This window comes from Leopardus geoffroyi, chromosome E3 (assembly GCF_018350155.1).
Source record: "Leopardus geoffroyi isolate Oge1 chromosome E3, O.geoffroyi_Oge1_pat1.0, whole genome shotgun sequence".
Classification (NCBI taxonomy): Eukaryota; Metazoa; Chordata; class Mammalia; order Carnivora; family Felidae; genus Leopardus; species Leopardus geoffroyi.
In genome coordinates this window covers 3,901,358-3,913,968 of record NC_059340.1, presented here as the reverse complement: position 1 = coordinate 3,913,968, position 12,611 = coordinate 3,901,358, and the positions used below count along the sequence as shown (strand labels likewise).

The 12,611-nt window shown below is 55.0% G+C and overlaps 1 protein-coding gene across 3 annotated transcripts in view; it reads right to left on the bottom strand.

The window, feature by feature from the left end:
- Positions 1-2,608: 2,608 nt before the first annotated feature.
- WIPI2 (WD repeat domain, phosphoinositide interacting 2) overlaps positions 2,609-12,611 on the bottom strand; it is a 40,686-nt gene continuing 30,683 nt past the window's right edge. For 2 of the 3 annotated variants that reach the window (XM_045461997.1, XM_045461999.1), the window contains 6 exons: positions 9,848-9,918; positions 7,452-7,559; positions 6,342-6,506; positions 5,376-5,483; positions 4,191-4,321; positions 2,609-3,313 (listed from right to left, as the gene is read on the bottom strand). In XM_045461997.1, the coding sequence (XP_045317953.1) occupies positions 3,201-3,313; positions 4,191-4,321; positions 5,376-5,483; positions 6,342-6,506; positions 7,452-7,559; positions 9,848-9,918 (696 nt within the window). In that variant the 3' untranslated portion in view covers positions 2,609-3,200. The remainder of the gene's footprint in view (positions 3,314-4,190; positions 4,322-5,375; positions 5,484-6,341; positions 6,507-7,451; positions 7,560-9,847; positions 9,919-12,611) is intronic. The other variant, XM_045461998.1, reaches the window with a different exon arrangement.

Genomic DNA, 12,611 nt, shown 5'->3' with positions numbered 1-12,611 from the left:
TGTTAGCCGAGGGCTCCTGTCATTCCCCGCATGCACAAGACAGGACCTACAGACACATAGGGCAGGGGACAAACAAAACCAAACCAGCATGGCCCACGCACACCCTGCAGACGGCCGCACAAAACCTCGGACGACAGCGGGAATGAGCCCGGAACTCAGCTCCCACCACTGACTGGCCTGTGACCTGAGCACATCTAGTCTTTTCTGTACGTGACCCACCATCTTCCCCTTGGCTCCCCAAATGGATCTGAGTAGGCAGCGCCCAGGAGCCCCTCCTTGCCGAGCGGGGGGGGGGGGGGGGGGCGGGGGCTGCAGGGGAGGGGGACAGACGAGGCACGAGCTTATGGCCTGTGCCGGCGGAAGGGAGTCTGCTCTGGGGTGACCGTGGAGTCTCCCCCAGCAACCCTCCTGCCCAAGACCCACTCCCGCAGCTGCTCAGGGTCCTGGAATCCGGGAGTGGGAAAGGCAGGGACAACAGGGAGCCACGTGACCTTGACTGGGCCTTATACTCACACTGTTCTCGTTTCACCTTTCCCACCGGCTCAGTATTCAAACGAGAACCGAAGAAGAACCATCGGTTCCATTTGGTCAGACGAATTTCTGTTTCAAAGGTTAACCGGGCATTTGCAGCATGCATGTCCCGTTTAGGCAGCGGCCCCTCGGGGCAGGGACAGGAGGAGACCGAGGCCCCAGGCCCACCCAGGCCAGCTGACAGTACGGTGCCAGGAACGGGGGCTGCCGCAGGCGTCTTCGGCTCCAGCTTCCACCTGCCTGTGGCTTCCGCTGCTTTAGGAAACACAAAGGGTTTGGTCCCAGTCCACACCGCTCTATGAAGCAGGCTTCCAGGTTTTGTTTCCTACCCCGTGATTCTTTTGGAAGTTCGGAAAGTGAGGACATAATAAAGTTACTATCTGCGTACGGCTTGGAGTTCAGCACGTCAGTGCCCCGTCTGGTTCGGCTGGGGTCCTGTTTGTTTAAGCTTCGGGTGCGGCAGCAAGTGTCCTGCTAATGTGCATCTCAGTGGCTTCTCCCAGATTTGTCCTCTCCAGCGCCCACCGCATGCGCCTCTGGCCTGCTGATGCCCAGGCACAAAGAAGCACCTGGCCAGCCCTGTCGGTGCCCCTTGGAACAGGGCAGGCAGTGACAGTCACAGCCACTCAGGCCACCTTTTCTAAGCATCCGTCCCACCATCGAGGAGATGGCGGCTGACAGGGCCACCAATCCCAAAGACAGACAAAGCCACGCACTCCTGGCCAGGAGGAACCACAGAGCAGACGTGACTCCTCACGTCGCCACAAGCGTGCAGGCCGACGCAAAGGTACCCAGCTCGGCAATACTGAACACACAACAGGAAAGGCAGCTCTCTCTTTGGTAGTCAGAAGACCCTAGCTGAGGGCCCCACGTCCGCCACGTGGCCTCTGACACTAGTTTTCCCGTGAACACTCACCCTGGCCAATGCACCACCAAAGACATAGAGTGCAACGCCTTGCTCCAGAAGGAACAGCGAGTGGGCCTTCCGGGTCTGACTTGGGCAGGCCGTGTCCTGCGCGGGGCTCAGCAGACGCACACCCTATCACCCCTGTGACTGTGGGTCACGCTGGCAGGCGTGCCAGCCTCTAGCCTTCAGAGGAAAGTAGAGTATATTCTGCCCTCACCTTCGACTAATACGGCACATCCACTCGTTGCCACAACTGGCGTTTCTGGAGATTTCTGCCACAGTCAGAGCTTACTCTGGGTGCCCCCTGCACCTAGGCTTTCTACCTGAACCGCTGGGCACACAGCCGCAGGCACTTGGAGCAGGTGCCTCTCCCCCTTCTCCAGGCCGCATGACTGCCGAGACCAGACAAATACAACCCGGAGCAGATGCCTCTGCCCCTCTCCCGCCTCGGTTCAAATGCCTGACAAAGGGAAAAGGGAGGGCAGACACATTTTTGCTTTTTCACTTCTATCCTTAACTGTCACCATTCCACAGAATCCACCACGATCCTTTATGCCACTAACTCCGTTTGAACGGCCTCAAAACTTTACCTGCTAGGTGTCTTGGTTTGGAATGCAGAGTTTGAGGTATCTGCGGTTGTTTCAGGCTGTGAAAACGAAAAGGGAAGCTGGGCAAACACTGGGACCCGTGACCACAGCCCCGCGTCACTCTGCCGGACAATTCCGTAAGACTAAATGGAAAAGGCACGTATCACACTGGAAGGCAGGCGCTCAGAGCCAACCTCCCCATTTCTAGCTCTCTCTACCACTTCTGACGAAGGTGAGGAGAGCCCCTGACAGTCAGCGGGGCTCAAGGTCAGAGGACAACTCGGGTAGCCACCACGCTGTAATTCTGTGCTCTGTGGGTCCAGGGAGCCGCTACTAAATTCCCTAAAAACAAACAACCCCCCCCCCCCCCCCCCCCCCCCGGTTATTCAACAGGAAAATTAAAGACCAGATAATTTAATCACACAAACCAGACCACTTTCCTCGGCGCTGGCCTTCCCGGGTGCTCTTTGAAGTTCACGCGCTGTCTGAATACAAGGTTTTTAATGCCAGAAAGAATCGCTCTCCTCCAATACCCACGTGGAAAATGAGGCCAGAAACAAAATAAAAGTCCAACAAGCAAGAATTCCCAGAGTAATCCAATCTGGAAAGAATTTAATTAACAAAATAAAACGGGGAAAAGGGCCCGGGAGGGGCTCCGGGGAGTGAGCACTCCTCCCCACGGCTGACGCCCCAGCCTGGCGAGCCCACAGAGGGCTCTTGGACCCGCCGAGCAGGTCCGCCTGGACACCCACAACCACTGCGCGATGCTGCCGTCCCCCGAGGACGCTCCTCACTATATACAGATTTTAAAAACCAGACAACTGCGGGTGTCGTAAAGTGGCTTCTAGCTCTCCTCTCCTCTGCTGGCTTGGCACATTAATGCATGCAAAGCAAGGAGGTTTCAAGGGCTTCACCGAACAGTTAATTTTGGCAAAAAGAGAAAACAAACGAAAAGCTAAGATTCCTAAGCGGGATTAAAAGCCACTGAAGTGAAAACAATGTATTTCTCGACAGTATGGAATGACACTACGGCTACAATCTTTTTTTTTTTTTTTTTCTTTTGAAGTGTCTGCCGTCCTCTCCCCAACTCAGGTCAAAGTTCATAGCAGCATAACACAAAGTCCTCTGTCAAGCCAGTGTCCTCTGCTTCAGGGGTCAGAGTTCACAGGTCAAGTTCAGTCCGTCCGAAGAATCATAGGGGGGTGCTCGCTGTCTTCCTCCAGCCGCAGAGCGCTGGCCTCCTCCTCCAGACACGCGCCGCCCGCGGCTCCCAGCTCGTCGGCGTAGGCTGCAAAGAGACAGCGTGGCCACGCTCAGGGGCTGGGAGGCAGGACGGTGGCAGCCAGCGGCCACGGAGGCCGCATGGCGACACGGCCGTCGGCGTGTTTACAGGCCACGGCGCACACTAAGTCTGAACTGTGCTCCCTCTCTGACTACAAGCCTTTCGCGGCCTTGGGCAGCCCCAGGTGAATCAGATATTTTCCAAAATTCATAAACGTCAAACGAGATGGCTACACAGTAAACGGGGCTTCCTGACAACCAGGCTGCAAATTTTCCTCCACAGACCGGAGAGTGGGAACAGTTCTCGAACTGGTGATGCGGGGTGCTCGTCACCAGACACCAGGGCCTTACCCGACAGAAAGGGCCGCTTCACCGCAGAGAGCGATGGTGACACCTACAGTCTCCCGTGGGAGCAAAGTGACAGGATTGCCCCCCTGAGGTCAAGGTGGTTTTGGGGGTGGGGGGTGGGGTGGACGCCTGGGTGGCCTCCCCTGTGTCTGTCCCGCAGCAGGAGGGGCCCCGAAGGCAGGCCTACAATCCCATCCTCCCAGGGCCCCAGTGCCTCCCAGTGCCAAGGGGGTGCCGCACGCTCGCCCGGTGAGCGATCACACAGGACCAAGGGCGCCCCCTTGGCGACGTCAAAATTGAGGGTAATATTTTAGCAGCAAGCCAGGGACAATTCACATGCACCCAAAGCAGCCTGAGCCATCATGACTACTCCTCCTTCGAAAGGAATACAAGTAGGTCAGCCTTGAACCCCCCCCCCCAACCTTGCCAACAGCTTGCCTCAGGGCACCGCCCAGGGGAAAGGGCGGGGGGGGGGGGCAGCAGCGCCTCGCACGGGCCATACACATCTACCTCCGTGCCTGCGGCACAGCCCTTACCAAGTCTGGTCGGAGACGAAGGCACGTGAGTACCTGTGGTGACAGCCGCGCCGTAGGTCTGCGTCACTAGGGGGCAGTCGTGAGAGGCCGAGTCCAAGATTTCATTGGTGGTCTCCATGCTGCCGTCCAACCTGGAGGGAGGGAGGAAAACAGACGTCTAGGCCGTCAGGGGTCCTCACAACTCAGCCTCGTGGGCCTGTGGGGCCAGAAGTGCCCAGAAAACCCAACAGGCTCACCCAAAACGGACACGCGTGTGCGCTCCCTCCACTGTGCTGACTAGAAGCTCATTCCCTGCGTTCATTCGGATTTCTCACCAAGATTTCTACCTGGGAAATCTGGTGAAAGTTATACCCACTGAGATAATCTCCCATTTTTAAGACTGAGGATCATAAGTAGAATCTGCTATAAAAAAAAAGACCCCAGGGGCGCCTGGGTGGCGCAGTCGGTTAAGCGTCCGACTTCAGCCAGGTCACGATCTCGCGGTCCGTGAGTTCGAGCCCCGCGTCAGGCTCTGGGCTGATGGCTCAGAGCCTGGAGCCTGTTTCCGATTCTGTGTCTCCCTCTCTCTCTGCCCCTCCCCCATTCATGCTCTGTCTCAAAAATAAATAAAATGTTAAAAAAAAAAATTAAAAAAAAAAAAAAAAAAAAAAAAAGACCCCAGTTATAACGTTACAGTATTATAGTATCATTGTTTGGGGAATTCCTGCGTAATTCAAAAAAAGCAAAAGCAACAGCAAACTGCACTCTTCCCAATGAACAAATACGAATTTCTTCTTTTCGAAGAGAACACCTGTGTCCCACGTTGAGGCAGCAGGCTCTCCAAGAACGCTCAGTGCACCGTGGAGGACACCAAGAGCGTCATCCCTTTCCTGGAAAAGGCTAAGTCCCCGCCTCAGTCGGCCCGGCCCGGCCCGGGGACGGACGAGCACAGCGCCGGCCGCCTGTCCAATCTCTACACAGTCACCGCACTGGGCCACCAGCAGAGCGGCGCCGAGAGCCGGGGCCCGCGCCCTCACCCAGTTCTGTCTGCGCAAGGGAGTCTCCTCAGCGGCACAGGCCGGCCCCGCGGGCACATGCCCGTCTGTGTCACTGGCCTTGGGGAACCGGGCAAACGCACGGCGGTGGGGGGGTGCCTGACATCACAGTGCCCGCGCTGGCGGTGCTGGCCGGCTGAGGCCCACTTACTTGTGCTGCTTCATCAGGGTGCACTCGCCTCCCTCCTGGGGGTCCAGGTTGTACATGTACAAGTACCCGTCGGAAGCTCCCACCAGTAGCCGGGGAATCTTCTGAATTCTAGGAAGAATCAGAAGGAGCCCGATTCTAGGACCTCCGCTTTCATACAACATTCTTGGTAAACCAGGAGCCTCGCCTGTGGCACAGCCAGGAAGGCCTCTCACCCCACACCCCAAAGGAGCAGAGTTAGTTTCGTGCGCTCCACTGGTGAGAAGAGAGATGGCGCCCGCCCGCCGCCTGAGGCCACAGCATGGGGGCTGCGGGTGCACTTCGTGCGAATCGACACCCAAGCCCACAGAAGAGCTGGGAACAAGACCACTTCCGTGGCTTCTCTGAATGCTAAGCGTAGATATTTCAACTACGTTAGTTGGACAAAGAGGAGGTCAAGTAACGTTTGTTATGTGCACGGAATCACGAAGACGTGCTGTCGCGGAATTTTCAAGACAGTATCTCCCTGCGTGGCTACACTCTGGACAATCCGACGAAGCTCACCAGGCGCCTTGTGCATTCTGAAGCCCCACTCCAGAGCGACACAGACAGCCCTGGACTAGGTCACACTGCAGGTTTTGTAGGTCCCAAGAGGTTAACTATTGGCGGCCTCCTATAGTCCAGACTTAGGCGGTTTCTTTAGTAACACGACCAATATTCCCAACAGAAACAGAAAGAGGAAGAATTTTTGGATCAGAACAACCCAGGGGAAGCATTTCAGTCCAGTAACGGTGAAGAGGCACTTGGGGGTTCCCTCCACTTCCACCTAACTCTTGACCAAGCTTTGCAAAGGCCTAAGTTCCGGGCTGTTCCCGGGCCGGGAGCAACTTAACGGGGCCACACCTCCACCGTCTGCAGTGATCCGAGACCAGGCTCCTGACTGGATGTACCCTGGCAAGAGAGAGAGAGGTGACCCCTGTCCCTACTCACGTGGCCAGCGAGCAGATGTTCTTGTGGCCACAGAAAGGCAGGCGGACTGTGGCAAAGGCTCTGCCCTGGTTGAACATTTCTGTTACTTGGGAGGGCAAGTAGCTGGTGGACGCCATGAGCACTTTCCCGAAGTACCCGGTCCAGGTGGTGGGCTCCTCCTGAGGTCTAGAAGGAAGAACCATTATCAGATACACAAAGGCAGACTCTCCGCCAGGACAATGACCAGGTCCCACTCACAGAAGCAAGTATCAGCCCTGAAACTGGAAGAGGGGTTCCCCACACCTCGGGAAAAAGGGGCGTAGAGAACGACGAAGTCTCAAGAGACTGGGGACGCTGTGGGCGCATCTCCTGAGAAGGGTCAGAGGAGGCCTGTCAGGTTTCAGAACCTAGAAGAGCCTTGCTCCCCCCAGGGGGCCACACGAGAAGGTGGCAGACGGGCAGGCTCCCCACTTTGCAGCAGAAGTGAGAATGCACGGGGCCAGATTCACGACCCGCCCTCCGCCCCAGAACTTTTCAACAGGAAGTCTACGGAAACCTCATGAGCACACATCTCAATTATTTCCCCAGAGCCCGATTTTGTTGTTGTTCACCTGGATGCATTTGTTAAGTTATCGTAAATATTCCTTTGAGTAAGACAGCACGTGAACTAACAACACTCAACCTTGTGGGTGTCTTTTTAAAAGTTAAGAAAAGAACCTCTCCTTCGCTGCGCACACCCGTCAGAGTAACGCAGAATTTAAATCAACTGCTTTAAATGCAGAAACCACCTGTGGGCAGGCTGGAGCCAGCACGCACTCCCACGTCTTGTGTGGGTAAAGGCAGTGGTACGAGGGGACATGTGCACAGACCCCAGGACGTCCCTCTTCACACCACCCCCGTCCCCCAACCTCCTGTCCTGCCTCACTGCCTCATCTTTCAGGGAAGTCATTTCACCGCTGAGCCCACATCTGGTGACACTCGAGAGGCAGCTCCGGGGTGTTTACTGGCAAAAATGTCTAAAGGCAGGACAACATCCGTGCTGGAATTTCCACCCAGTCAGTGGAGAAAGTGCTTTGTATATATATATATATATATTTTTAAAAACAAACGTGTCTCTGCAACTCAACTCACTTTTCTTTCACAGTCTCGAGTTTGAAGATGTGCACAGTCTCAGTGTTGCTGGACGCGGACAGGAACAGGCTGTCCATGCTGAAGGCCAAGGAGCAGATGCTCACACACCTGCGGGTGAGCAAAAGAGGCCTGAGTGACGCGGTCGCCTGCAAACTTCCAAGGGGCGATTAGCAACCTTTCTCCAGGGACTTTAAAGTCAGAGAAGAAAAGTTCTCGGAATTGGCATACTTGAGTCTACAGACATCTTTCTTATTCCTCTCCAGACGCTTTTTCAAAAATTTTTCTGAAGAAAAAAAATGTTTTAAAGATAATAAATTAAGAGCAATTCTTTACCGTACTGCTGGCTAATTTTCTTTGAAATTCCAAATAACAAAGGGATTCAGGGCTTCACTAAACCAGTTTTAGCTGAATCAGGCAGGATTTACAGCACTCAGGTTAATAAAACAAAGTCCAATAATTCAAATCCTAGCAATTCTTAACATGCAAGGCAGACTGGCAACCTTGGTGGTATCTAAGAGGAAAGCGGAACTTTGAACACGCTGACGCTCCAGTTTATCTTAAAAACCGCTGTAAAAATCCCAAAGCCTCAAATGAACCTGCACCTGCTCCTGACACTTAGGAGTACAAGATGCGTCTGCCCCGTCAGGCCAGTACATGTTTAACGGGTGCCTGTGAAGTGCCGGTGTCGGGCCAAGCTCTGGGGATGAAGCGGGGAAATCAGGAAGGGCTCTTGCTTTCACGGAGCTTCGGTGAGCCGAGTTCGCGGACAGTAATCTGCCGCAAGAAAGGAGAGCCGGCAAGTACGAGTGGGCGGCGCTAGAGACCCGTGGAGGGAAGGGTTGTTGCCACGCGAGGGTCAGCAGTCGGCCGGGTCACAGACTGACACCCAGCACAGGAGACCGCACAGGCGAGACCCCGTGCAGAGAGTTCCCTCTGAGGAGCGGGCGTTCAGTGTGGCCGGAGCTGGGAGCCACGGGGCCAGGGCAGCCGAGCTGGAAAAGCAGGGAACGGCAGGCCTCACGCACCACGGCTGGGGGGGTCTGCGGTCGGCCCTGCCGGCAGGAGGCACACCTGGAACTCCCCCAACGGGCGTGTGCTTTACGGACACTGACACCCTCAAAGAGCAACCTGGGCCACGGTCTGAAGAATGGACCGAAGGGGCCGACGACAGAGACCGAGGCACACAAGAGGTCAGACGGCGGTGATTCGAACTGGGAGGGCAGGGGCGGAGGGGACAGGGGATTGGTGGGACTGACCCAGGGTGCCGACACCCCTGCCACCTGACTGAATGGGAGAAAGGAGCCAGTGTGGAGCCCCTCTGACCCAGGCACCAGGTCGATGATGGCGGTGTTCACCAAGATCAGGCACGTGAGCGATGAAGGGCAGATGGGGGGCACCTTCTGGTGGGTCACCGGGGGGCCCAGCATCCAGCAGGCAGGAGAAATACAGGTGCATGTCAGGAGAGCAGCCCGGGCCACACACACAGGTGGACCCACCAGCACACAGACAACCCGGTTCAGGAGCCTGTGGGAACCTGTGGGGCCGCACAGCACAGGAGGAGAGGCTCCAGGGCAGAAGTGAGACACAGGGAGAGAAAATGGAGCAGCAGCAGCAGTAGAAAAATCGAGAAAGGTGAATGTAAGGAAAACCAAGAGAAAAAAGGCAAGAAACCTAGGAAGCAGTAATGGGGAGGAACTGAGGCATCTGGCTTTGGAGACGGGACCCTAAAGCACGCGTGTGCCGTCTCTGGGAAGGACCCCAGGGATGAGAGGGAGTGCTGATGCACAACGCAAGGTTCCCAGAAGTGGGGGTGGCCAACAGCTGCAGGTTCTGGAAAACCTTCCGGCCCAGTTCCCACCCTGGGGTGGGCACTATCGGTGGCCCCTTCAGGACAGGGACCAGAGCCCTAGAGCCAGTCCTGTGGAAGAGGACCCAGGGGGTGCCAAGTACAGAGCCGGCAAGGTGTGCAGCCGGACAGGGAGATTAGTGGAGGGAGCACCAAACGCTGAGGGGTTTTCTGAGTAGAGGAGCAAGACAGGAGCGTGATGAGCAGGCCGGGAACTCACGGGCCTGCCACCTCAGGGCAGGCCGAAGAAACCACTTGGCTCCAGGGGGCCCAGTCAGGCCGCTTCCTCCTCATTCTCGGGCTGCCTGGCCATTGCCCTCCATTCTGCGGGGGTGGCAGACAGAAGAAAGCCAGCTGGCATTATAAACGTGCTCCTTTACCCGCCAGGACGACTCCCAAGTCCCCTCTGACCGTCTGGCTGGGTTGAGAAACACTTGTGCGTTGAAATGGGGCTCTCAGGGCTGCTTTAAGTTTCCACTCGATCCAGAGAACACACACCCGAAATCCAAATGTCAACTCCAAAACCAGTTCTGGGACTTCTGTATCTTACCTCTTAACTCCTCTCCGGAACTCAAAGAGTTTCTGTCCCTCTGGAATGGAAAACACCCTAATCACGGTCCCCTGTGACAGGTGAAAAAGGAAAGAAAAAGGGATTTTAACCGAGTAAGCCCAGCCTTCTGTCTCCTTCACATCAGACTGTGAAGGAAACACAAGGGGCGCCACTCACCAGCAGCTTCCACACGCCCCCTGCACGCCAGCAGCACCCCACTCTGCCCACGGGAACAGTTCCCGCTTCTACTGCGTACTCGACGTTTACGCTTCTCTTCAAATGCGGCCGCTGTAACTCCCTGCTTGCTCTAAACCCCGATACCCTTGGAGTCAAGTGCGCAACAGTTCTGGTCCTTCTACGTGACGTGAAGTTTAAACTCTTACGAGCCGACCCTGCTGCACATCAGGAAGCATCACCTCACTCGGTGGTCTGAGAGGTTCAAGGACTGCCCCCCCCCACAAACCCCCCACCCGGACAGCCTCTCTTGCTGCTTCAGGTTGAGTTACTGATCAAGGGAACCATTGGCTGGAAGTGTTACTTAATGGCCTAAAAACGAGTAAGTCCCAACTTATACATGGTACGACCAACACTAAGAAAACCCATATGACTCAGACAAAGGAGCGTATGAACGAGCAGTGAGCGGCCCTCCTTCCCCGTGTGGGGATGAGCCCTTCTCAAGATGCCAGTTTCCCGCCGCTGCCCTGGAGAACGGGGACGTGGGCCTGGAAGGACAGGACTTGAACATCAGAGAGAGTAAGACAGAACAGCCAAGAGAGTGAGCACGAGTGGTGCTTTTGACATCCAGATGTTCCAAGAATGCTAACAAGCTACGGTCATAGAACGCACAGGGAAGAGACTCCTAGGAAAACCTGAAAACAGGTAGTATCTCAAATGTGCGGGGGCAGGAAGAATTACTCAGAGGGTCACCTGACACCAAATGCGTTTTGGAAGGTTCAAACTCTTTAGTGTGAAAACCATTCTATGATATCTGACGTGTTTATAAATAGTAAAAATAAATAAATAAATAAATAAGCTATAAGCAACCTAATTACAGAACACCAGGAATCGTTTCCTTCTGGAAAACGTTCTTTAAATATAGTGATTCTGTCTGGATAAAAAGATACCAAATGCGTTTGCCAATCTTGAGACTTGAAAAGGATAAAATAGCACACTCATCTACAACAACAACCACAGCAAAGGCTTTGTCCTCTGTAGTCTAAATTTTCGGACGTAGAAATTTATTTTAATGGCATACCTATTGCGTAATACTAATTAACGGTGAGCTGGTAAGGAGCCTCGCTGTGCCCACTGAATGCAGGATCAAGCATATAGCTGGACACGGCCCAGCGCCCCGCAGGACGGGATGCCGCCAAGGGCTAACCCCATGCACCAAGAGTATTCAGGCTAAAAGCAAATCAGAAGATTGCTCTTCATTGTCCAGAAAGCTCCAGTTCTGTTTTTACCGGCCTTGAGGCTCCACAAAATGCTTTAGGGTGCTTCTCTGATCTGATGAGAACTACGGAGACGAGACTTTATTACCCAAGGGGTGACAGAAGCTCACCGCCACTGCCCTAGAAGCGAACAAAGCGACGACGCAATCGTCCAGTGGTGTTTAAAAGCAAAGCCAGGCTTGGAGTCCAAACCTCTGCTGCCACCCAGCTTGGTGACCCCGAGCAAATGATTAATCTCTCTGAACCCTCAATATGAAATGAGAATATGTGTACCTTGCTGGGGGATGGGATGGGGTCATGAATATAAAAGACCTGTGTCCTTGGTGACTAAGGGAGTCACAGATGGCAGCGCTGTTGTTACTGAAACTGGCGGACCCTTGCGGCAGAGTTCAAGCGGGCTTTTCTCAAATCTTACGTGGTTGGCTGGCTCAAGGGGAGAGGAGACAGGAGGCAGGCTACCTAGGTTGTCGGTGAGCGAGCATCAAAGCACAGCTAGGCAGCAGGGAACTGCACAGAAGAAGCCGGAACAGAGGAGAACGAGATTAAGGAGACCAGAGGAGCTGCAAAGGAACAAGACGTAGCAGCCAAGCTGGGAAGACAGTGACGCTCCTCCGGTGTCAAGAAGGTGGGGGGGGGGGGGGGGGGGGAGGGAGAAGAGGCCCAAGCGGAAGGGAGTCGCCCTGTGCTGTGCAGGGAGAACCTTACAACAACCACATCCTTTGAACCCAGAAAGTCTGCTCATTGGAATCTCTTAAGTGAACCGAGAGGCACAAAAAAGGTCTGTATGTAAGACAAACACACTATTATCTATATTCCAAATGTGATCATTCCAATCTAAACAGTAGGAAGAACATAAACGTCCCCACAGGGTGACGTCTCGGTAAAGCACAACCAAGTGCCGTACGGCCGTTAGAAGGGTTCTTAACTCTGCAAAATACGACACACGCAGGGCGAAAGAGGATGCAGGTGATACATTCGGCACGGTCACTGTCTTGTTAAGCGAGCAGACACAGAAGGAAAGGAGAGAACGTGCACCGAAATGTGTTCAGACCCGCCCTGGGCAGAACCGCGTCCACTCCTCACTGCCATTCGAGTTCCCTGGCACCGCGCCTGCCAGCGCAGTCTCAGAGGAGGACGTGGGGCGTGTCGCCCACACGCTCCCACCGCAGTCCGGGCGGCTCGTCCCACGGCCGCCGCGGGGGTCGCCGTCCATGCTGGTCTGGGAGCCGGTCGACCCAGAAACCCATCTGGTCGCTCGACTGTGTGAGCGGAACCGAGAAAGTGTGCCAAAGCCCCCAGACCGGGTTCCCGTC